Here is a 26,690-nt window from a genome sequence, read left to right on the forward strand (position 1 = left end):
CACATTCTTAACATTTTCTAAATCAGGCCCAAATCTAATATATTCAGAGACAGCTGGGGATCACCATGTGTTGCCCGATCATTTTTAAAGTGGCTTACTTGTGCTTGAAGTATTTAAAATCTGACTGCAATAAACTGGTCTGGAGGTTATCACGCAACAGTTAACCCAAGGTAGGTAAATAATTTTCCCAAGAGGCCACTGGTGAGAAACTCGGGCTGTTGTAGAAGGCCTCCTCCTCTGTTACTGCAAGCCAGACAGGGACAGTGAAAAGGCCAGAGGTGGCCTTTAAAATGTCCAGGTTTAGATTAACTAAATTTTGTAAGGCCACCAGAGTCATATAAATGGTCTAGAAATTAACTTTTTAAATAACAATTCACACACACACATACACACACACAAAACAAGAAGCAACAAAATTGTTATGAGCAGTAACATATTGTAATAGATGCAAATTGGCCTATTGCACTAATCAATATGTAGATTGCAGAATTAGTTCTTTATATGACAATTACACTTTCACAAAACTTTTCCAATCAGATTAATCACAATCTTTAATCTTACTATTGTATTTTAATCTACTCAGAGTACTGTTAGCCACTCAAAGAGTCTCAGGATATAGCCAAATAAAGAAATAAGCATGTTACATGCAATAACTTAGATGATGCTTCAGTAACTGACCTCAAACACTAGTTTTGTACTGCTAGTGCTAGATTGACTTGATAAAAATAGGTAGCAACTGATGGATAATCACATGTAGAGAACATTTTAGGATACTATCAGTCTTACTCCTATTCGCTTAAGAGTAATTAGCAAAAGCTATTTTTACTATCGTATAGACTGAATGTCTGCTTCCAAAGATAATCTTTCAAAATTCAATAATTATGTGTACCTTGGTGAAAGAGCTCCCCAACTTGACCAGTGGCACAGAAGGAAATTCCCGTTTCTCACTCATTGTTAGAGACCCAGCATTAAGGCTGTACAGGTTAGACATCACAAGTAGAAGATCAGACGTGGTCTTGACAGGCAAGAAACGGCTACGGGGAACATTTATTCCCAAAGAGTTCTCAAAACTTTTAATAGCAGCACCAACCGCAGTCTCCAGTTGAATAACATTTAGACCACCATCTAAAGTCTGGAAGAGAAAGTGTTCAAGATCATGGGATATGCTAAGCTATCTGAGTTTTACAGATTCGATTCAATTCAAGTGAGCTTAGAAACTTAAGGTTTGCTAAGCCTGAAATAAAAAGAGAGTTTAAACAGTACATACACAAGATATTTTCTTCACCCGCCAATTATTTGGGAAATGGGAAGCCAAGTTTTATCTTACATGTTCCTGTCTGCCTCAGTTCTCCAAACAAGCAAGGAATGTAAGTTAGAACTTATAGTTTCATGATTAAGTGTTGACAGGAACATGAAAATGAGCATAATTTCCCATTATGTTATCCTAAAGAGATGAAAATATTCCCTAAAGATTATTTTGTGATCTATAAAATGAAAATGATACATTTAAAAAGATAGGTTTATCTGAGAAATGTTAAATGTGAATTTTACATAAAAGATAATAAGTATTCCTCCAAGAATAATATACACTAATATTATAGAAACACTAATGATTATCAATGTGCTCTTGAAATACTTTTCCAGATTGATCTGATATACTTATAAATTCCTCACAAATACTATTTTGAAGACAGGAGATCCATAAATGTAAATAGAGTTTGAAATACCTCTCTAGCCGATTAGCTCAAGAGAATTCATAATGTTATTCTTACCACTTCAATTATTTACAGGCTTACCTTTGGATTTACAATAATTTCCATATCAATAGCATTCTGTTCCTGCAGCCTTTTAATTGCAGATAGTGAAACCCACAGGTTGTTTGTGTTGAATATTTTGAATTTTGAAACAGATTTGAATTCATCAACATGTGCTTTTGGCACCTGAGCGATTTCAACTAGCCTCAGTTTGTTTTCATACTGTGTAAGCGTACCACCCTGCAAAAGTAAAGAAGGCCTTTATTAAATAGAAATCTGTCACAGTGCCTAAACAAATGGCTAAAGAAATTTATGGCTTTGGTCACAATTATTTGATACTACTGGTTTCAGTGAGATCTAATTGCAATTACTTTAGCTTTAGAAGCCCACATATATTTTGCCATGGCATAATTTAGTCCACTGTTGTAATAGATTTAATACTGGACAAAAAGTTGCTTTTATTTTTCTCACAGCAACGTAATATAATCTTTATATAGCTTTTTGGAACTATATTGTATTAAATTCAATGGGATTAATTTCCCACACTGTTCTCCTTTATGCGCTCTTTATACAATATTCAGAAGCAGGATACTACATCTTAAGAGGCACTGTAACTGCATGCATGCATACTTTTGCTTTTTAAAAATAACACTTTTTTTAAAAAAAAACATATCTATCTTGGAAGTCGTCTGAAGAGCAATTTAAAAAAATAATTTTTATCAGGAATTTTCCTAATTAACATCCTCTCAAATTATGTCTTTTGTGATAAATACCTAGGAGAACCTCAATGGAATACAAAATAAAAAGACAAAAGTAGTCGGTTTCCAGCAATGTAGAACTCTAAATGCATAATGTACAGAATCAATCTCAGCAGTGGAGGAAGGTAGAAAAAGGATTAGCATTTCCAGAGTGGGAATGTAACTGATGTGTAAGAATGGGTCTTGCTTCCTGCCACAAGAAGTAGTCTGCAGATCTGTTTCACGGACCAAGGATGAGGTGGGAAAAATAAATTTCTAGAGGACCAATGTGTTGCAAATGGGGAATATAGCAATCCTTGTCATTAAACTCAAGTATAGATATTTTATATACAATGAAATCAACTGAATCAAATGTTTTTACCTTCACATCTGCCCTTGTTTTATTGGTGACCTCCATAACAAATTCACATCTTTTTCCATTTGGTGAATTCATGAGATGATTGAGAATATAGAGATCAACAGTAGCCCCAAGATTATCTATGTTGGACACAAAAATATATTCCTTCCCATCTTCAATAAAAGTATCTAGCAATCCAGAATTATAGAAACTTGCATAGATGTCTCCATGGCCAGGAGGATACCAAGCCTCTGTGTTCTCTCCTGTGTAAGATACATCTTTTGCTACTGGAAGTAAAGACTCCTTATTAATTCGAGGATACCTGGAAAAAAATTAAGCCCTCAGAGTAGCAGTTGAAACAGTAGATGAGGCAGCACTGAATCAATTCAATGTCTGAAGGGAACATCAATCATTAATTACTTTATTATAGCATGTTTATGAAACAAAAAGCTCATATTTAGTTTATAATTGAGAATGGTAATTTTAAAAAGGAATTTAAAATACATACAGGTCTAGAGTTACTAAAATATCTGGGAAAAGCTGGTTTTCCATGGAAGAACTTATAACCAAGCTCTTCAAATATCACAGAAAGCTAAGGGAAACCACGTGGGAGAAAATGATCTCAGCTATCAATTTAGCTGAAATAATAAAACTGTAACACCAAAATATAATGAATACACAGCATTATTATTATTTTCTGACCAAATGCAGCTTTTCACATGAGGGGACGGTGCATTAGAAAACAGAATCCATAAACATAAAGAGAAGAATTGTCTCAAAACACTCATTCTCTCACCTACATCTCATTTACAATTCTATTCATTGTAGTTATGTAACAATCTTCTTTGTAATTTAAAAATTAATTCTTAAAGCCTACATAGCAGTTTGAAGATTTTTACTGCTACTATTTACATAAGAATTGACTGGCCTCCTTAAATGCTATTTCTTCTGCAACTACATAACTTTTATTATAAGAGCTGCTGTGGTGCAGTGGTTAGAATGCAGTACTGCAGACTACTTCTGCTGACTGCTGGCTGCCTGCAATTTGGCAGTTCGATTCTCACTGGCTCAAGGTTGACTCAGCCTTCCATCCTTCCACGTTTGGTAAAATGAGGACCCAGATTGTTGGGGGCAATATGCTGACTCTGTAAACTGCTTAGAGTGGGCTGTAAAGCATTGTAAAATGGTATATAAGCCTAAAAGTTTTTGCTAAGCTATTGTGCTATTATTAAAATTGAACTTTAAATACCTGCTTTGATTAAAAGTGTAGATTTTCACACCACTGTGGCTGTATTTCTGCAAGATTTTTTTCGTATCTTCATCAGTGTTGAAGGAATTCATCAGAACTAGAGGAACATCTGTATTGTAAGTCTTATTTAGATGCTACAAAAATAAAATATTATTTTAAACATTTCACTAACATTAAAGATATCTAATGTTCAAGAATTATTAAACATGTGTATTTTCAATACAACAGTCAGCCAACAGGAAAAAAAAACCACACAGGCTTCTAATTCAAACAACAGTTAAGATGTTAAAACAATTCCTATAAAAATATGTGCTAAATATAACCCTCATATTCCAGTTTTTTACTGGATCAAAATTATTCTTTTACTTTGGATCACAGTAAATAAATATAGTTAAAATATGGTCCAAAAATTTAATTATCTAAGATATTATCAATCAATCAAGAGCTTTGATTAGAAATAGTGATGGTTAACACTGTAAAAAATAAATGAATCCCTTATGCCAAAAATTCAGTTTGAATCATCACTAAATATATTCTTACTAAATATACTAACTGCAAGGTTCTTTGAAAAATCTGTCTCATAAAATGAAAATGAAGATCCTGCAGGAGACAAATGACTTAAACTAGCACTTAGTGTCTTACCATGTTTATATGCTAAGTGCTTTTCACATTACCAATGTAGGGAACAGGCAACTTTACCAACACATAAATCAGAGATGGAGTTATTTTGTGATGCAGTTCGATTGTTATGTAGTGAACAAGCTAGAAGTCTTTATTCAGTGGCAATTTTTCTTCTGAAGATCTGCAACCATTTAAAAATATTTGGGAAGATGGATGATTAGCTACATATGCATAGAACATATGCACACACACTAGCGTAACTGGAATTGATTGGTATGGAAAGCATCACTTGTTTGTGCATCAGGCAGTAATGATCAAAAATATTACATCTACCGGGCCCACTATGAAGGGAAGACAGGGTATTGATTAGATTCTCATCTGGTGGGACCACAAAAAAGGGCCTTCTTGATGGTGGCTCTTTCTTTATGGAACGTCTTTTCCCCCAAGGTATGGTTGGCCCCACCACACTGTTGCTTTTCATGGGCCTGGTCAGTGGGCCTGGTAATCACAAATGGATCAAGTAGCTGATTTAATTGTACTGTTGTTGTCCGGGGGATAGGGGGTGTTGAAGTGGGTTTTTTATTTATAATGGAATTTTAAAATGTTATAACCCACCCAAAGTCACCTATGTATCATCAAGATGGCTATGTAAATTTGTTTAATAAATAAATAAATTAGTGCATGCCACTTAATTGCCATTAACCACTTATAAGGAAATTCATTTTCATCAGCTGCAAAGAATTGTTGGGTTTGGTCATGCAAAGATATAATATTGGAATATCATAATGGGGAATAGCTCTCCTAGTGAGGTGGTACAAACTGTAAGTGTTAGAATATAGTTTTGAAAATGGACAAGGAAAAATATGTTGTAGAACAAAACTGCCCAGAGTCACACAATTGTGAGATAGGCAGCATATAAATTTAAGAAATAAAAAATAATAAGTTGTATCTTATAATACCATCTCATCCATTTTTGTCAAGAGAGAGAATGAAACACTGCCGTTCATTAGGCATACTTTGTCCTGGGCAGATAATTAGTGGCATTGTCTAGAATAGCCTTTTACTATTTTTAGTCTTCACCAATTTGTCTTTATCAATTCTGTCTTCAATGTTTATAATAAATGTTAACCTGCCTGGTTTCATTCATATTTTAGTCACATCCAAATTCAAACTACATTACTGCAAAAATGTGTTCATTGGGACGTGCTACTGAACATACAAAGATTGGTCCCAAATATATCAATCAGACCGGAAGACGTGGCTTTTTCTATGGTAGTTTCCTGATTCAGAAATGTTCTCAATCATCTAACATTGATAAGCACCCTCTCCTATCACTTCTTGTGTTTCGGCCCAAGAAACTTTGCCTCAGAAAATAGAGGAACACATACATGAAGTATTTCACCCCACTCTTCAACCCACAGCTTATAAATTACAAAGGAACTGGGGACGGAGAGTAGTAGAATGAAAAACCAAGTTCATGTTCTTAGTTATAAAATTAGAATTGTTTACTGAATAAAACCTTTCAATGCATAAATAGCTATCCCTAATTAGGAAGAATGGCAAATATAATCCAAGTTTATGGAAACTGCAGAGAGCAACTACTGTATCTGAAGAGGAATTTCCTTTCTTCCTTGTAAAGAATGTCTTTCCTAACTTGATGCATGTGACAATATATGTACATTATCTAAAGTTATGTTTCCTGTTTTGAAAATACTTTTATCTGTATGGAAAACTGAAATATCTTCAACCTACAAATATTTTGTAACATAAAATATAAATTATTTATTTGTAAGCTGGCTCACATATTCTCCAGTATGAGGTCAGGACATAAATTCAGTCTGGTGTGGTGGTTAAGGCTGGAAACAGAGAGACTACGAGTTTTAGTCCAACATTAGGTAAGAAGCCAATTGGATGACCCTGGGCAGTCACTCTGTCTCAGCCAAGGAAATAGGCAACTTGCCAAGAAAACAGCAAGGACTGGCTGGAAGGCACTACATGCATACAAAAGCAACATTTATACATCAAAAGTTTAAACAGCAAATTCAGTAAGAAAACGTCAAATGAACCCTAGTTTCTGATTAAAAGTTTTATAGCATTTACTTAGCACTTAAAAACTGCCAAAGATATCAAGAAAGCAAAGAAAATAGGAAATATACAGTGACTGAAGCTTTAACTAAGTCTTTGCCATCAACTTGACTTCTAAGGGAGGGCATTTTTAATATTAAAAAAAACTTTACCGTAATTCTAAAGGGCCAGGAGGATTGAAGGCTTTCACAAAAATGCCAAAGATGCTGTCACAATGCAAGTTGTGCCATTTTCTAATGTGTATGCAATGCTGTGATATATATACAAAAGAGGTAAATTGGGCTGCAAAAGTGTAAGTCATCATTTACTCCTCCCTCATCACAAACAAGATTTTTTTTTAGCTCAACACACTGAAATTAATTGAAAATTGACAAGATGGCTCACCTACTAGAATTGGTGCCAGTAACTGTCATGCTTTGGTTTTTGAACTAATTCAGCTTTATTATTGTAGCCTCATAACAATCAAGCCTGGACAGCATACTTTTCTCACAAGCCACTTTCCCTCCACCCCCACCTACCCCCCTTTTGGGACACTACAGACTTGAAAAGCATACATTGTATTTGAAACTAATGCCTTTCAAATAATAATTACAATTGGAACAAATGAAACTAACATATGAATTGAACCCTAGCACTTTTTAAATGTTCCTTAAATAAAGGGTTCCTTGTGATTACAAGGTCCGTTCACCGACATACTTCATATGATCATTGTGAATGAAAGAATATCTATACAATCTACTATCTACAAAACATACAATCTACTAACTGCAAAACATACAATCTGCTATCTACATACAATCTACTGTATCTACAAAATACAATCTACTATCTATCTATTCCAATTACAAACGTCTCATTGCTCCTTGTCTACATAGAGCACTCAAATTACCACTCAACCCACAATCCACTTTAAAATGCAATCATTGGAATGTGATTCTGCAAGTTTGTTTGTGCTTTGAAGATCCAATCTGCAAAATTTCATATAACTGCTGATTGCGGGCAATAAAACAGAAAAAGACTACATTCTTACAATCAAATTGGACATGGCATGGAATGGACAGCAGGATCAACAATATATTTCAAGTTTTATTTTTTTTTTACAACCTGAGAAACAGCCAAAACTTAAACATTTTCCAAAACCTCTCAGACCAATGCTATCCTCGACATAAGCAACACTACCTCAAGTTCATGATGGCATGAAAAGTCATCCCGCGTCTACCATAAACTTCTTGGTATTGCTACTTTAATAACCTTCTGCCAAATGGATTAATAAGTAGTAGTGTAAAAAAAACATTACTATTTGCCTCTAGCACCAATTAATGTTTCATAGGGGCACATTGGGATTAATGGCTATTGGTATCGATAGCAGAGTGACTGCTTCTAAAGCCATCTGCTCAGAGACTAGTGGAATTCCTTGCGCAGTTGGCTGGCCATGGTGAGAACAGACTGCTGCATCAGATGTGCCAGGGGTCTAGTTCAGCAGAACGCTGCTTATGTTCTTCTGTTCCTATAGCTTTTGGAATGGTAATGGAAACCTACCCCCACACCTCAAAAGGTCCTTTCACCTTTTACTCTGTTAATAAATTACCAGTTTCGACAAAGCATATTTGGAAAGGATCAAACAAAACAAACCTATTTCATCAACTCCAGGAAAAAAACATTTAATTGCCTTTTTGATCTGTCAAATATTTTCAGCTAAAATTCAGAAGAAATAGGAAATAGAAGAGGCAATCTGGTCTAGAGTTAAGGCACCAGGCTACAAACCAAGAGAGTAAGTTTCAGTGCTGCCTTAGTCCTGAAATCAGCTGAGTGACTTTGGGCCGTCATTCTCTCTCAGCCCACGACATCTGGCTTGAATGACAAGCCAGTCAAGACGATCCCTGTCATAACCAACGGATCCACATTCCATTGGGGGGTAGGGGAGAGTAAACCCTTCACTTGTAGAAAATGCTAGGAAGAAAAAAGATCAGAAGAAATTCTATTTATTTTCAAAAATTTGAACCTCTTCTTTCGTCTGTATTTTTAAATTTCAGGAAGAACTGTAACATTTTACAGATTGTGTATTTGCTACGCTGCCTGAAGAATAGGGAAAGCCGAAAAAGAAAAGAGAGAGAAAACACTATGTCAGTACTTTCTCAGTACAGTTCTTAATGTTATATTCCAATTTGCTCTCAGTTGCTCTTTTACAAGTTGTTATATGCTAAAAAGTGATGATGCATCAATATGAGGTAGTTGGAGTAATTGTAAAATTCCTTGAAATAGACCAAAAAAAATAGATTCCGCATAATGCAACTTTCCCACTGGGATTTTAATGTTTTGCATAGGCTCTCTGTGAATGATAGCCACGGATTTTATGACAATTATTTAACAAGGAGAACTCACATATATGTTACTCACCTCAATCTGTTGAACTGTTAAATCCAGGAATGTATTCTCATTTCGTACACCAATGAGACTTTTGGGGCCTTTACATCCCATACTGGTGCCCAAGCCACCATTGAGTTTCACCACAACTAACTTGTTCAAAACTGAAGCAATGCTATCAGGTATTCCTCTTGCTTTTATCTTCTCATACGGCTGTATCTGAAAGGAAAACAATGGTGATAAGCATGAATAATATCAAATAACTCTATACTCTTTACAGTATTTCATTGTAAAATAGAATTGAAAAATAAAGCATGCAGTTTTATTCCAAATTTAAAAAGATTTAAAGTTTGGTTTTGGCTACACAAGACAAAATTTTCATCCATACAGCACTGTAGAATTGTCTATATTGGTGAAAGCAATCCAAAGACTGATTGCTGTTCTTCCCAACTACTGTGTTTGGTTACTGTCTTAAAATACTCTCTCCCCATTTGAAGGCAACAAGTTTAGGTTAAGTGGTGAGTGGCTGCAGAAGTAAAACTAGGCAACCAAAACTGATGTAATAAATCTTATTACAAATATACATTGAATGCCAGAAAAGATGATGCTTTAGGGCAGGGGTCTCAAACCTTGGCAACTTTTAAGACTTGCGGACTTCAATTCCCAGAATTCCTCAGCCAGCTTTAGGGAACCTAATATATTTGTTGCTCCAATTCCAAGTCCTATTCCTGGACTGTTTTTTTTTTTAGAAGCCTCCTTTCACGACTCAAAGATAAGTGACAGATATAAGTGACATTTTCTTTTTAGGCAAATTCATATCCTGATACATCATGGCTGTTGGCTTTCATTTCTTCAAATCAAAACCTAATTCCTTTGTATGGCTTAGTGTGAACTTCTTCAAAATGGGTAAGTCAGAACATGATATTTAAAAAGCAATAAGATCCACAAGAAATTGGTAATTCACATCATGCTGCAACTTACAGAATCTTCTGGAGGTCTTTGGATCTTTCCCCAGTCTACTGATGGTCCTTTTTCTTCTAAGAATCTGTGAAAAAGCTTTTTAAATCCTTCCAGATCCTTTTTAGTGTGCTGAAAAAGGCAAATGAATCAGATTTTTAAAAAAACTTCTATTAAACCTTATGCAAAACAGAGATATAAAATTATTGTAAAAGGTGAGGCAACACAACCAAAGCCATTTCTCTTTCATTTTTGAGAGGAAAAATGGAGCAAGACTACATGTTACGAGATTCTAAAAGTGTAGCCATCATTTTATATCCTTAGAAGAAGCAGGCAAACAAAACACAGAAAAGGAATTATCAAAGATATATTAATGCAAAGAAATCAATGTGTTTAGGATTCAATCCTTCCTTTCACAAAATTACAATGTAGAAGGCGGTAATTTTTAAACAGCTAAGAAAAAGGAAGGCATTCAAAGTTTAAAATATATTTTTGCATATGTATAATGCATGCATACATGTAATCAGCTTTTTTTTCTGAACCAGAATACAATATCATTAACAGCAGTTTCTATTTCTATGTCTTTGTTTTCATCATTTGCAAGTATTTCTGGAAACTGATGGTGTCACTGTAATGAGGAAAACTATCCTTTCCGGGTTAGATATGAATATTTTCAAATATATAACAATTTCTTGCATACATAAACAATTTGGATACCATTAAAAAAAACCAACATTGTTTCTTTTCTTTTTTTCTATTTCTCCCTCCCATTGCTATGCAAGACAAAGTGAATATGGAAGAATTTTCTTATCAATAGTTACGGCAATAACCATTGTAACTTTTTAGTATTTCACACATACACATGCTGAACCCTTTTGATACGCGCACACGCACATACACACACACACACTCCTTAAAATTCACTTGGTATAACTTTATTTATAAATAGTTTTTATGTATCTATTACTTCTTGCCCCTCTATTACATAACTCTCTGTTAGAGTTGTCATGCTTGCCAACTGCTTAGGATGTTTCACTGTGTAATAATCAAGAAGTATTAACAAAGGTGCTGAAGGCAAAACAGATAAGCATGGTCAGAAAGTATAGGTAAAAAACCATATTTTATTATGTATCAGCTAATCTATCCCAAAACAGAAAGAATGCACAGAAAACTACTTTCTAACGTACATTGTTTAATATTATTATATGTAGTCCTAATGGGACATTATGTTTAAGAACAAGAAGGCTCTTGAAGTGGCTGCACTTAAAATTCCTTTGTTTCCCTAAGAAATTCCAGAACGTTTGTCTAGATACTGTACTTATCCCATATATATCCACAAATTCTAAACATTACAAAAACAGGATCTACTCAAGAATACACTGCAATTTTGTTTTAGTCCCAACCTGTAGTTCATTTTGTGGTGCAGTTCCAAGTATTTTATCCAGTTCTGTTTTCATAGAATATTCCAATTCTTGCTTAATAGCTTCCTGGAATGGGGAGGTACCAGCCTGAGACATCGCTTTGCTAAAATCTTTAAAAAGAAACAGAGACAATTTTTATAGGCATATCATAGAGAGAACAAATGCTTAACAATGAAACATATTAAAACTGTACTTTATTTAAAAGCATTGTATACACTGCTCAAAAAAAATAAAGGGAACACTGAAACAACACAATGTAACTCCAAGTCAATCACACTTCTGTGAAATCAAACTGTCCACTTAGGTAGCAACACTGATTGGCAATCAATTTCACATGCTGTTGTGCAAATGGAATAGACAACAGGTGGAAAGCAGAGGCAGTTAGCAAGACATCCCCAATGAAGGAGTGGTTCTGCAGGTGGTGACCACAGACAACTTCTCAGGTCCTATGCTTTCTGGCTGATGGTTTGGTCACTTTTGAATGCTGGTGGTGCTTTCGCTCTAGTGGTAGCATGAGACGGAATCTACAACCCACACAAGTGGCTCCGGTAGTGCAGCTCATCCAGGATGGCACATCAATGTGAGCTGTGGCAAGAAGGTTTGCTGTGTCTGTCAGCGTACTGTCCAGACCATGGAGGTGCTACCAGGAGACAGGCCAGTACATCAGGAGACATGGAGGAGGCCTTAGGAGGGCAGCAACCCAGCATCAGGACCACTACCTCCCCCTTTGTGCAAGGAGGGACAGGAGGAGCATTGCCAGAGCCCTGCAAAATGACCTCCAGCGGGCCACAAATGAGCATGTGGGTGCTCAAACGGTCAGAAACAGACTCCATGAGGGTGGTATGAGGGCCTGACATCCACAGGTGGGGGTTGTGCTTACAGCCCAACACTGTGCAGGACGTTTGGCATTTGCCAGAGAACACCAAGATTGGCAAATTCGCCACTGGCGCCGTGCTCTTCACAGATCAAAGCAGGTTCACACTGAGCACATGTGACAGATGTGACAGGGTCTGGAGACGCCGTAGAGAACATTCTGCTGCCTGCAAGATCGTCCAGCATGACCCATTTGGCAGTGGGTCAGTAATGGTGTGGGGTGGCATTTCTTTAGGGGGCCACACAGCCCTCCATGTGCTTGCCAGAGGTAACCTGACTGCCATTAGGTACTGAGATGAGATCCTCAGACCTCTTGTGAGACCATATGCTGGTGCGGTTGGCCCTGGTTTCCCCCTAATGCACGACAATGCTAGACCTCATGTGGCTGGAGTGTGTCAGCAGTTCCTGCAAGACGAAGGCATTGATGCTATGGACTGGCCCGCCCGTTCCCCAGACCTGAATCCAATTGAGCACATCTGGGACATCATGTCTCGCTCCATCCACCAACGCCACGTTGCACCACAGACTGTCCAGGAGTTGGGGGATGCTTTAGTCCAGGTGTGGGAGAAGATCATCCGCCACCTCATCAGGAGCATGCCCAGGCATTGTAGGGAGGTCATACAGGCACGTGGAGGCCACACACACTACTGAGCCTCATTTTGACTTGTTTTAAGGACATTACATCAAAGTTGGATCAGCCTGTAGTGTTTTTTCCCACTTTAATTTTGAGTGTAACTCCAAATCCAGACCTCCATGGGTTGCTAAATTTGATTTCCATTGATGATTTTTGTGTGATTTTGTTGTCAGCACATTCAACTATGTAATGAACAAAGCATATAATAAGAATATTTCATTCATTCAGATCTAGGATGTCTTATTTTTGTGTTCTTTTTATTTTTTTGAGCAGTGTATTTATTTTGTACAATACTTTTACAGATGCAACATATTCTTGTATTTTGCTAGTCAACCAATGGACAAAATGAGGGTGCATTCCACTTTTGTGCTTGTTATTAGTCATGGGGGAAAAATCCCCAAATAATAGCTATTCTTTTTCTAAATCATTAGACTGTTCTGCAGTTGCACAGCTGAGCATTACTGATTTGCCAAGGATACAATCTTCCTTTCACAAAATTATGTCATACAAAAAAATGTAGAAACTTGGTGATAAACTCCAGTAATTTTTCTCTCCCTTAGTGTTTTCTGGTTCAAGGGTTCAGTTATTATTAAGCAACATGAAGTGAATTGCTGCATATTTCTTACCTGCATTTACAAAACTTCAATTTTAAGGCACTTATTTTACACATGCAAAAATAGCAGAGGAGGTATCCGTTATTAGGAGATTATATAAGTACAAGATTCTAGATGGGGGGGGGGATCTGATAATCCTTCACCATTAAACAGAAAATTAGTCAAAATCAGCTGTCATATAGTACAGAAACAATCCAAAATATCAATCATCATCAATCAGCAGTAGCATTTTCTTTAATTTTTAAAAAAGTGTGTATGTTAAAGAAACGAAACATAGTGATTTGCTTTTCCCTAATGTACTGTAACATATCAACTCAAAACTACACAAGAAACATTTAGGTAACTAATTCTTCATAGTGAAAAAAATAAACCCTCCAGAACAGGGGTGTCAAACTCAAGGCATTCATCTCCATCCAATCACATAGAAAAATTATTTTCAAATGCAGTTGGCTCTATCTGGTTAAATGGTTATATAAAAGGAACTATACAGTCCACAATGAATATCCTAATCAAATTCTAAGATCAATCTAAAAATATTGCCAGTTATTGTGGGAATTAGGGTTAGGATTCTCAAAGCTAACAGGACAACAAGTAGGTATCAACCCTAAAGCAATTATATAAAATCACAGTAGTTATGTATCTTGGGTTATTATTTTACCTATTCAAGTCAGACTGTTGAAAAATGCACATATTGTAATTTGAAATTTACAAAACTGCTCAGAACACAATACTGGTACAATATTAAATTAACTGATTATATTTGTCAGATCCTACACTGTTGCAATTGGTTCAAGAACATACATTTTCCAGGATAATAACATAGTTATGTTTTCCAAATCTGGGAAGTTCACAATATACACATTACTTTTTCTTTTTATGCTTATTTTTTTAACGAAGCACTATTTTTTTTAGTTTTTTAAATAAGACTGAGTCAGACTGAACCAGCGGATTACTTTAAAATTATTTCAATAATTGATAGCATGAGAAAAAACTTTTGCATTAAAACTTTATAAAAACTAAAGTGTTGGATATAAATATCATTTTAACTTACCCAACATTATTTGTAACAAAAAGAAACTACAGGGAAGTACAGTACATATTGCTCACAGAGAACTTATTTTTTCTACACACATGTTCTGCTTTTTTTTTTTTAATTTTAAGACTATTCCAGTTCAGTATAAAAGCATTTCCAGGTTTTTCAATAATGGCCTAAAGCATTTTTAAGTTATTTGTAAATAGTTTTAACTAGCTTAACAATGTTCTTTAATGTTTATAAATAATATTTTTTTCTATTTCAATTCTGTCATATAGTTTGTACTAGCCATTTTCCTACTAAAATATTCAGTTCGCTCTTACAAGATACCATAATACATTTATTATAACAGAATGGAAGGCTACAGTGCTGAATTTTATGTCCTGAAAGCAAGCAGGAATAATGAAAAAAATCAGAGAACCTTTATGTAATTCAGGATACCATACCCGTCTATTTATAAATTTTTGGGGGCGGAGATGATATTTCTATTGAAGAGGTTTTTAAGTAATAAATTCCCAGTTTGCTTGTATATTGCCTAATTGTGTTATTTTTCTTTTGCTATGTTTTAGACCCAAGCATACACCTAACACAATCAGCATTATAATCATGTTTTATAATTTTAAACTGAATCTACTACTGGCAGCTAGGAAAGAAGAGAAGGGACATTAGAAAAAAAATTCATAGTAACATGAGTGGACTGTCATTTATAAAGAAACTTCAAACTTGGTAACAGAAAACTAGGCACGAATCTATGGATTTTGTATAGATGTGAAGAACAGTGATTTTCCACTGTATCTGACCAAAGTGAGAATAATTTGTTGCAAGAAGTAGCTGTTATATAGCTAAATACTTAATGTTAAACACTGTAGGAAAAGAATGTTAGTCTGCAGTATCCCAACATTAGGAATCTGACACCTTTTCAGACCAATAAATTTAATTAAAAGACATTAGCTTTCATGACTTGCAGCTTACTTCATCATACTCCAATGTATTTGATGGTTGCATCTGAAGACACTAAAATGTATTAGCCTAAAAAGAAGTGATCAGACTTCTACAATACAGTACTAATATCAACCTGTTGTGGCTTTGTTAAAAAGGCTAAAAAATGGTAGTATCTCAAAAGTTCTGTACCTAATGTTCTACATTAAAAATCCTCTGTTCCTTCACACAATCATAAATTCTTAGGTTTCTTCAAGTAGCACATATCCAAGTTAAACTTTCTTGGAAACTGATTGATAATGATAATATAAACAACACCATGGTTTATAACCAATGCTTCTTGTTTGCTAAGAAAAAAGTTACACTAATGTCTATGGAGATTCTCAGTCATCCAAGTCATGGTTGTCCCAAAGGGGCTTTTTCAAAAGGCAACTGGATTTTCTTTGTTTTTCCTTGAAGACATTCACTTCTTCAGTTCTTACACTGAACTAATGGAGTAGTACTTATACTAAGGGAATAAAGCCGTATTTTCCAGTCTTTGGAATCTGCTCCAGAGGTTTGATGGACCAACAAGAGAAGATGAAAAGTTATAAAAAAATACAAAAAGAACCTATCAAGAAGTGCTTTCCACAAAAGCTCCACTCACGTAACAATAGAGGTAGAGCGCCTTGTTATCAAAGTAGCACTTTCATTCAACAAGTTAATCTTCACAAAACAAAAGGCATATTTTATTAGTTCTCTATATATAACTCTGTGTGTGCCACAGTTAACACTGAAAGTGTAGGAATAATAAATGCTATGCAAATCTCTACCTACAACATTCTGCCACTTAAATCAGTTATTAAAACTAATAACTAGTTTTAAAAATAACAATAATTATTATACTAATTATATACTAATAATCAAAATTGAAACTTAATAAATATCAAGGCTGGAATAGTCAGACTGTTTTCAGATTGCAAAAATACAATTGCTTAATATTTTAACTGCATTGAGTGCATGGGTCACATGCTAATGAATCATCCTCATTATAATGTTCCTCATTATAAAGATAGATTTCTTCCCCAAGATGATGCCTTCCAGATTTGTTGGATTTCCGGCTCTCAAGATAGCTAGACATGATGGGCGTTGAACAATCTTTCCTGCTTCTGGGCTGCGAAAGGTTGATATCTTAGGCTTAAAAAGGTTTGGAAGCAGGTTTGCTATAGTCATACTTTAAAACTGTTAGGGGAAACACCTATAAAGTATATTATGTAAATCTATCCCAATTTAGAGAAGAAACATTTAAATTCAACTGCAGATGTCACAGTGAATACATTTAGTTTTGTTCCGGATAATGAAATGTCTTTTAATTTCATTATAAGTAGAACCAGCTTTTTTTCTTAGTAGCTACACAACAGATTTATGCCCCATTCTCACAAAAATAACTTTGGAAGTTACAACCACCTGATAAAACGATCTTAGAATGAGGTTTGTTTCAACAGTTTGCCTTCCCTACTGCTTTTGCCAACTGCATATCTCATTTCCAATGTAGCAATAAAACGATGACGCCCTCATTGCCCGAAAGGGTTAGCAAATGTAGTGAAGCAGGCAAGTAAAAAAGCTTGAACAAATCTGGGAAGACTTGCTTCATCACAGCTATTGCAAAAGTTAACATTGTACTCAATAAAATATCGTCTTTTAAAAACTACATCCTAGTTTTACACTCAGACAGTGGAGCTCAGGTACAACAAACAAGGTAAGAACTCTCTAACCATCCTACATTTAGTAACAAGCTCTTGAGAATAAAACAAAAGGAAAAGGACCAGACATTCCATTCCAAGAACTAACTTTGAAATAAATAATAAAGCTGTGAAACACAGAAAGATAAAAGATTTCTGTCTCTTTTAGAGATCCACATTCAGTCTGCTTTATCTATTTCTAGATCATAAGGAAAGAACTGGCACAGTTCGCACCACAGCTGAAACTCTGAAGATATTTCTAACAGTCAACTGGATAGCAAAGCAGTATGGCTCCAATCAAAAGTGCAAGATATTTTCATGCTTTTAGTGCCATTCTTTACCCTGAAATGAGGCATATAATATCAATATGAAATTGGACACGAAAGAATTATGCTACCTTGACTTTTTAGTTAAAATGAAATAAAATACCTTTCTACTGCTTTCAAATACAAATAAATTGTGAACAAAGAAACTACTTATTATACAACTCTGCCTTTCTCAAAGTCCATTTTGAACCTTGTTTTCCCACTAAGCAAAACTGTACACTTCGTTGCATTAAACTTTTGTTTACATTCACACCTGTAAGAGAAGGAAATGAAACATCTACAGTATCTGCAAGTACTACAAGTACTGCAGTACTATGCTAATCAGCCTGGTTTATAGTCCCAGATTATTAAAAAAAAAACACAGCACAGGGTGATGCTTCTGACTCTATGGTGATTTTAAGTGTACCTTAAAGGAAAGGTATTGAATCACAATATGAGACGGGTAGGGGTGGGTGGGGGTGGATGGGGGATAGAGAAAGAAAAAACAATGGTGAGGCTAGAGAAAGGAAAGCATACATCTAGTTTCACTCTAAAAATGTTTGGGTCAGACTGGGGACAGATAACCCAAAATTGGATTAAATGTGTATGCTGGACTTCAATTACCATAATCTTTTGCCATGATTCGTGCTAATTGGGACTGGTGGGAGCTGAAATCTGGTCACATCAAGTTCTATGTCACTGCTCTAAATTTTATTTAAATTATTAAGTAAGTAGGTAGAAAAACACATCTTCGCATATTAAAACTACAGAATCTATCTGGGGCCGAGGGATACCCAAGGAGGAGTGGGGAAAAGTATGTATCTAGAAGAGATGTAAGGAACATGACAAAGATCATAGCTGTATTTACAATATCTCATGGTAAAGAATCTGAAACTGGGATCCAGTAAGCTACTTTACATATAATTAGGTGGTACTACTATCCTTTTTCCTTGTTTTTATTTAAACAGATAGCGTGTCTGTTTGCTGTAGACTAGGACAGAATCCAAGTTCTCTTGGACAGGCTTTCAACAATATACTTCATTCTATTTTAATTGAATTCCATTTGAAATAGTTTTATTTCACCCATTTAAAATATATAGTTATAATCTACAGTATATGGATTTAGAAATTCTACCATGTACCTCCATAATTTGCTTTAGCAATTTATAAGAAATTAAAAATTTCCTGTTAATAATAGAAATACATGGACCATAAACTTTCAGGCCCATTACCTAAATACTCAAGCATTAAACCTGAATGCATTCATCTGGGGAAAAATCCAGCATATCTACTAGCTTTAAGTATTTTAGATTTATCTTTTTATTCGGTGTATATAAAAAAATAAAATTATTTCATATATACAACACTTTTTAGTTTTAACCTAACTAGAGTGGCCTAGATTTGCTAAGTGATAATGTGATTTTCTGGCAAAGCTTATCTTTGATAATGTGAAAAGCTTGGCCAAAGGATAGAAAGCTGTAGTGTAATAAATCCCTTTCCATGACCCCAATTCATCCTAAAACTGTATGCCAAAATTTGGGAGGCAAAAGAAGAACACCATTTTATTTCGCAGTAACAAAAGAAAAAAAAGCATGTAAGATATTGCATACATTTAAATGCATTAAAAAGAAAAAGAAAATCCAGTGACCTTCCACTAAAAATGCTAGATAGTACAAAAAAGTGCCTTGTTACATTCTGGCCACAAAAGTTTAAGCTTATATTAGCAGTTACTAATACTTAATCTGTTTACAACAACACGAATAACCTATGAATCTAGGAGAAATATAAAAAATAGCATCTACAACCAAGACTATCTTTTAAGTGAGGCATATTGTATTATAAAGCAGACACTTTTAGAAAACATAATGAAATCCATTTTTATACAAAATGGCCTCCTCCAGTATTGGACTTAAAAAATAGCAACACCAAATGCTAAAATACCATTTATTGGAATGGGGGGCTGTTTTTGTTTTGCTGTGCAGAATTCATTAGATCACTTTCAAGCAGTCTATTTTAAGGGTCAGTTATGTCTATGCTTTCCCTTTCGCTCAGTCGTTACAAAGATTCTGTATTTATAATCCACCAGGTATATTCACTCCACTGGGATATATAGTAGTACTCAGAACTAAACTGCCACCTGGTTTTCTGTATGTTGCCTAGTTGAAATAAGTTTACGCACTTTCCTTTCTAATACTGAAGGCTTCATATATTTGGTTTGAGGCATAAAACAGAGATGAGATTACTTCGGTGAAACAAGCACACTATTAAATTATTTCCTTGTCACAGCAATGCATCAGTCATCAAGCTAAAATGTTTGCTTGTGGGCAATTTCACAATACAGGGCTTTCAAACCACGTACACAGGCATGAACAGTCATAAAATACCTAGGAGAAATGGAGCTTTAATAACCACTTATGTCACCAATATGTTAACAGGAGGCCAGCTGATAAGCTACTCAGTACCTACCCTTCTTTAAATTACCAGACTGAGGGCAAGCAGCTCCAACTGCCTCAGTCTAGTTTTAGTCTTTTTTTAACATTTGAAGAAAACACAGATTCCCTTTCCCACACATTCTCTCTCTCTCTCTCTCTCACACACACACACACACAATGGTAGACTGGCAGTGCTTTGCTATCACCTAAGCAACCCTCAAAACAAGAGAATTGCTGACTTAATCCAACTGATACCCCTTTTAAACACCCTCTGATTGTTACCATCCTACCTCAGTGGCTGCCTATGAGCCACAGCACAGCTCTATTTAAAAAACACACAGAGAGCCACAAACATTATGCAGTTTCTGGCACTACAGAACTTAACATGCTTACACTTACCTTTTGCAAATGATGACATTTTGTATCTTTATGAAAATAAACACTCTTCTTGTATAAATATAGAAAAATTAAGACACCACTTCCTTCAGAATATGCCAGAAAAGCTCAGAAAAATAAGAGCTTTATTTTCTTTTTAGTGACTTCTCTCCTGATGTAGCAGATTCTTCCCTCACTGTTATTCAAAATCTACATATCAACAGAATATTCTTTTAGAAAAAAATAAAAGTCCTAGTCATAGTCATCTTAGCTACCCACCCTCTAAAAAATGATTTTCATCAGGATTTTATCCCCAATTGTTCCCTGCTCTCTTCCTATACCTATCTTCAGAAATAAATGACCCCGAGAAACTGTCTTCAAGGTAAAAAACCTAAGGATTTAAATTTCATCAATGAAAGAGGAGGATCAAAAACTGTGCCTCACCACCACCCTTTTCTCCTCCCCTTTCTCCACCACGGAAACGCCCGGCTGCTGCAGAGATGAGAGTGGCTCACCCCACCCCACACCCCACAGCTCCTCCTTTCCTGGGAATTCACTGGTTTCCTTTAAAAGGCAGGGTTTCCTTAGGACCACCTACTCTTGCCTTCTCTCCCTCTCCCTGAGATGCTGGCTGCTTTCCTCAAGCAGTCTCTGTAGGAAGAGAGGCTCCTTTCATTTTACAACTTCCAATTTTCATCTCCGAGGGGGGGAGGGGGGGTAGATCAGACTTGGACCCCTTTTCTTTTTTCTTGCTCTTAGCTTTAAAGAAGTGTTGGAATTTGTTCTGAGTTATACAAGCAATTTCTAAATTTGAAATATAAATAAAAGAAATTGGCTTTTGGTGTTTTGTTCTTCTCTTTTCTGCCTTGCTTCAGCTGCTTTTGAATGTTAGGGCTGCAATGCTATTCCTCATTGCTTCCATGGATTGAGTGGGTGTAATTTCTGATAAGCTTAAGGTAAGATCGTATGAATTTGTAAAAATGTTTAAGCATTTGTTTTGTTGCAGTGCTTAAGCTTTTCTTTCAAAGTTTTCAAAAAGATGGCCACTGTAGCAGACAGATCTGGAGCACTCTACAGAATACCCACTTTTGGCTCCATTTACTCACCATGCATGCTAAAATGCATTTGGCAATTTTGTCGATCACTCTACCTTGCAAGCACACTATTATGTGTTCTTCAGTTCCCAGAATAAAAGGGAAGGCATACCTCTCACCTTCCTAAAGCAATGACAGTGAGCAGGAGGAGCCCTTCAAGTGAAATTCGACTCCCAGGGTCTTCAAAAACAGTAGTTTTCCAATGCATCTTCTAGGTATGCACCCTCAACTCGCCAGAAGGCTTAGGATTTCCTGGAAGTCTCCAGTTCAAGTACCAATCAGAATTGTCCTGCTTATTTCTTTGGCTCAGGCAAGAGTCCCTTTGGAGTTGCAATGCTTTCAGAATAAGACAAAAAGGAATACAAGTCCTGTAAAGCCTTTGTTAGGCAGGGCTTCAACTACTCCCTCCACGAGCTAGAAAGAATTGGGGGGGAATAAACTTTTTTTTTTTTTAGCACGCTTGCATGCTCTACGCCTCTATCAGCACCGTTTCCGATTTTCTATTTACCTCCCACCCCCAGGAAGCATTAGCAAGGCCCGGATGGGGAAAGAAAACGGAGGGAGGTTGGGTGTGGCGCCGGGGAAAGTTGAAAAAGCAACAAGAAGCCGGGGCCTAAAATCTGCCTCCATTAAATGAGAAACGCGAGGAATGGGAGAAAGCAGAAGAGAAGGATTTCGAGTTTTTAGAGAACGTTTCAGAGAAGGACGTGACTAACATCATGTCACCGCAGCGTTATTTTCCCCTCAGGCCGCTTTCCCATTTTTATCACCATCACCACCACCCCGCACCAGCTGCTTTGAAAACACTGGCGGTGGAGCGCGCCTTGGCGCGCACCATTCCCAGTTCCCGGTAAAAAAAAAAAAATCAAGGAGAGGCCTCCTCGAGGCAATCCCCATTTTAAGAGACAAAGCCAGGCAAGAGGGCCGCAGGAGCAGCTACTCCCCCACCCCCTCCTTTTCCAAACCAGCATAGATTACCCACCTATTTCCTCGGGCGGTGGGGTTGGGCCGGGGAGTGGGGCGGGGTTTGGGAGCTCAATTCTGGCAAAGTAAAGTGGTGGTGAGGTGGGGTGGGGGGCTTTTTGAAAGAAAAAAAAAACGGTGTATTTCACAACAGCTCTGGTCTGGTCTCTCCTCCCACTCACGTCAGGGCTCCAGCAGTGGGCCTCAAGGAGGGAGGAAAATCAGCCGCGGCTGCAGCAAGTTTACACGACTTCCTTTTAACCTGCCAGCTTCAAGGCGGAGGGAACTAACACGGAAGCGCTGCATGAAACACAGGCGTCGTTGTTTGCCCTTAAAAGCGCAGCCGCCAATCGCACGGCGAGGAAGATGCCAGAGGAGGGTTACTGGGTAATTTGGTTGCTTTTGGCTCCCGCTTTTGGTTATAGTACCAAAAACGGCGATCTTTCCGTTGCAGCCGCGTGCTCGCAAAATGATAGGGACTCGATTGTGTTTCAGGCTACGAGGTGTGCACTGCGCCTTCATTTCCGGGAGCAGCGGCGATCTCCCGTTGAAGTGACTAAAGGACGAGAATTTGTGGGAAACACCCGCTAATGCTCTTAAAGAATGTGGTGGTCCCGTTGTTTTGGACCGCTTTGGTCTCGACTCTGACTGGAGACACTGATATGTACCCAATGAAGGCAATAAGAGTTCGCGAATATTGTGAATATCGGATTTTATTTATCTTTGTTACGTTGGCCGTGTTCACCCAATATGCTAAACTATAACTTAATTGTGGATTGGGACTAAGCCCCGTCTTAAACTGATTTCTCTTTTTTTAAAATAATTTTTTATTAAGTTTTCAAATTTTAAAAACATAAAATAAAACTTTATACATTGTTATCAACATCAAGACATCTTTTGCATCTCCTCACATTTTTCAGTATATGTATTTACTTACTCCTTTACCATGGCATCTTACTCTTGCTATAAATCAATATCTTTTATCCTTACATATCAATCTTCTTCATGGTATATTTACATATTTACATATTCCCTCATTCTTTTCCTGATTGCCATTTTATTTTCTTTTTATTTCTAAACCACGCATATCAGGCCCTATAATACATTGAATCTTCTCTGTCTTTTATTTTCATTGTTAGCCTGTTCATCTCTATACAATCTTATTTTTTATTTTGTATAGCGATGGACAGGCTTAAACTGATTTCTTAACCACATGACTGATACAATTATAGACTGTTTGGTAAGCTTTGATATAATTTATTGTGGTTGTAAAATAATGAGTAAAATATAAATATGTGATTGATTTACATCCGATCTCTTGTTCAGCAAATTCATGGCACTTACCTTGTTTTTCCCACAACTACATGAAATAAGATAGTTATAGTAAGAGAGTGGTTGGCCCAAACTCACTATATTTGCATTCTTGAAGGTAGACTAAATCTTGGATATTCCTGGGGCTTTTCCCATATTTAACCACTACTTCACAATAGTGGAACACAGCCATGAAAGCATTTACAATACTGAAAATTACTTTCAGATGTGACCTAAATAATCTTCTGCAGTTCTGTCTGAGAACAGTGGTCCACTCCACCGCTACCCCAGGTAGAAGAAGGCTGAGTTAAAACTTGAAAAGTTCGGGCATTTTTTTTTTAACAAAAAGCCTTCTCCCTTACATGAAAAACAGAGTGAATACAGCATAGAACATGTCAAACTCAGAGTTCCTTGCTTTAAAAAGCACAACTGCCTTCCTTGATAATTAACCATCATATCTCAGGTGCCAACAGAGATATGAAGGAACTCGGCTGAGGATTTATGTGTCAAGGTTTGCAGTCATTCAGGCATTTTGTTTGTTTATTAAATTTCTGTGCCACCCATCTCCCCTACAAGATGACTGGGTGGCTTTGTGCCAAACTGATAAAGGACATTGAAAGTCAAGAGCAGCTATAAATCATGACTATATTTAAAAGTCAAGATTTTGAACAGGGTCCAAGAGTTATCAGTGCAGCAATCTATTCTGTAGAAAGTTGACCTTTTTTAAAGGTCAATAAGCATTTTGTCCCAGCAGTATTTTGAAAATGTAATTGCCTAATCCATGCCATCAAAGAAACTAGGTACTGATTTTCAAAAGTGGTAATATCCAAAACAATACAAAGCACCTAGCAATAATTTTATCTCCGTGTCTTACAGAATCAACAGAAATTTGAAATGTGTTTATACATCAAATATTCAAAGTATACAAGAAATATTTAAGATACAAACAGAATTTGAAAATTCTGAAAAGGAAATAGTTAATATGAAAAAATAGCTTTTCCAGAATGACTAATGAAACAAATATGAAAGTTTGAAGGCAAAATATTTTGTGAATCAAAAAGAATCTGGAGTCAATGTGGGAATTACAAAACAGCAGAGAAGAAATATTCCTAGAGGGGTGGGCATTTATTGGTAGAGGAAGGATGTCAATATGATAATCCATGCTAAGGCCTGTTGAAGTAGTACTAGCAATAGGTAGTTCATTGATTAGTCTTACAACCATATCAAAAAAAGAAAATAAAAGAAAATACAGGATCTAATTCCAGCATAAAATAGGTTAAAAAAAATTGAAGAAGATGGAAATCAAAATGTTTTGCTTTTAAATTTTTATGCTTCTCTTTGTTATTTCCTATAAATAAACACATTCAGAAATACATACACATGTAAATTGATAGGTAAAGAGAAAAAAGCCAAAAAGAAGTGTGTAAAAAAAACCTTCCTTCATAAACCACCTGAATTTTGTAACCTAAAAGGGAGGGAGTGTTTGCAGACTAGATTCTGCCCATTTATGCATCCATAATTATTTCCTGCACTTTGCCTTTGGCAGTATATATATCCTACATTGCTCTTCACAATATTTTTATTTATTTAGTGGAATTATAAATAAATAATACTGTCTAAAAACCATTAATACTCTCAAATAACATTTCTATAACTGCAGTAGTATTTTTATGGAACTACAGCAGCCACTTTTATTATAGAGAATAAGAAACACAGTATTTTAAGGCTAGCAATGGCAATATCAAGATTCTAATCTTTTTATCATTTTCTGATACTGCTCCTTAAAAGAGGTCTTTATTTCTGATGCTGTCTAGTTCAAGTTTTATGTGATTTATTAAATAAGACATAGGTGAACATCATGAACTGCCTCACACTTAAAACACATGTGCATAGCACATTAAATATAGCTTAATTATAACAAGGAATGCCTAGACAATCCAATCACCATTGTTTATTTATCCACACCCATTTGGGGGGTATATCCAGAGGTGGTATTCAGCAGGTTCTGACCAGTTCTGGAGAACTGGTAGCAGAAATTTTGAGTAGTTCAAAGAACCAGAAAGTACCACCACTGGCTGACCCCGCCCCCATCTATTCTCTGCCTCCCAAATCCCAGCTGATTGGCTGGGTCTTCTTTTGTTGTCCTGCACAGGAGAATGGAGCTGGAAAGCAGGTTAGTGGGGTGGGAAGGGAATGGGGATTTTGCAGTAACCTTTCCCTGGGAGTGGGGTGGGAATGGAGATTTTACAGTATCCTTCCCCTGCCACACCTGCCACGCCACGCCTACAGAACCGGTAGTAAAAAAAAAATTGAATTCCACCACTGGGTATATCAATAGAACTTGCATTAGCAATTAGCAATACCATATTCGTGGGGAAAAGAAAACCCACATTGTCCAGATAGGTATATGGATCAGTACCAACAGTACATGCATGATACTAGTGATATTCTAAATTAGAGTTGTGAAAGTAGGCTCTTATTCTGTCTGAGAAAACATTGCAGCTGCAGAGAGGATAGGTGGATGAGAAACAAATGTCAATTCTTTTGTCCACTTGATTCAGTAATAAAAATGGGATATCTCTGGTCTGTTGGGGGGAGGAAGTTCCATTTAGAGAAGAGTAGAATATTATAATGTTTACTTAGCAATTTATGCGGTATGCATAATGCCTCCCAAAGACCTGCCCTCTGTGTATACATTGGCTTTAGTTTTTGCTGTAATCTCACATGCTTTATTTCTATTACTGAAGAGAAATACATTATGTTTATGACATAAATGTCTGTTAAAATGTAGCCAAGAATTTTCGTTATCAGGAAAAGTAGGACTTAATAATAATTGCTTTCCTCTTCGTT

General features: G+C 36.2%; 1 protein-coding gene across 9 annotated transcripts in view; it reads right to left on the reverse strand.

Moving 5' to 3' along the window:
- UGP2 (UDP-glucose pyrophosphorylase 2) overlaps positions 1–22,883 on the reverse strand; it is a 28,970-nt gene extending 6,087 nt beyond the window's left edge. Inside the window, exons 1-9 of one of the 9 annotated variants that reach the window (XM_087919320.1) lie at positions 22,549–22,846; positions 21,686–21,902; positions 11,529–11,656; positions 10,150–10,257; positions 9,202–9,387; positions 4,099–4,232; positions 2,874–3,171; positions 1,797–1,994; positions 890–1,132 (exon numbers count right to left, since the gene is read on the reverse strand). In XM_087919320.1, the coding sequence (XP_087775446.1) occupies positions 890–1,132; positions 1,797–1,994; positions 2,874–3,171; positions 4,099–4,232; positions 9,202–9,387; positions 10,150–10,257; positions 11,529–11,642 (1,281 nt within the window). In that variant the 5' untranslated portion in view covers positions 11,643–11,656; positions 21,686–21,902; positions 22,549–22,846. Of the gene's footprint in view, positions 1–889; positions 1,133–1,796; positions 1,995–2,873; positions 3,172–4,098; positions 4,233–9,201; positions 9,388–10,149; positions 10,258–11,528; positions 11,657–20,496; positions 20,832–21,678; positions 21,981–22,548 lie in introns of those variants that run through there. The other 8 variants (XM_087919322.1, XM_087919323.1, XM_087919321.1 and 5 more) reach the window with 8 other exon arrangements.
- Positions 22,884–26,690: the final 3,807 nt, after the last annotated feature.

The sequence above is a fragment of the Pseudonaja textilis genome, chromosome 1, assembly GCF_049901715.1.
Source record: "Pseudonaja textilis isolate UNSWEBS1 chromosome 1, rPseTex1.2, whole genome shotgun sequence".
Lineage (NCBI taxonomy): Eukaryota > Metazoa > Chordata > Lepidosauria > Squamata > Elapidae > Pseudonaja > Pseudonaja textilis.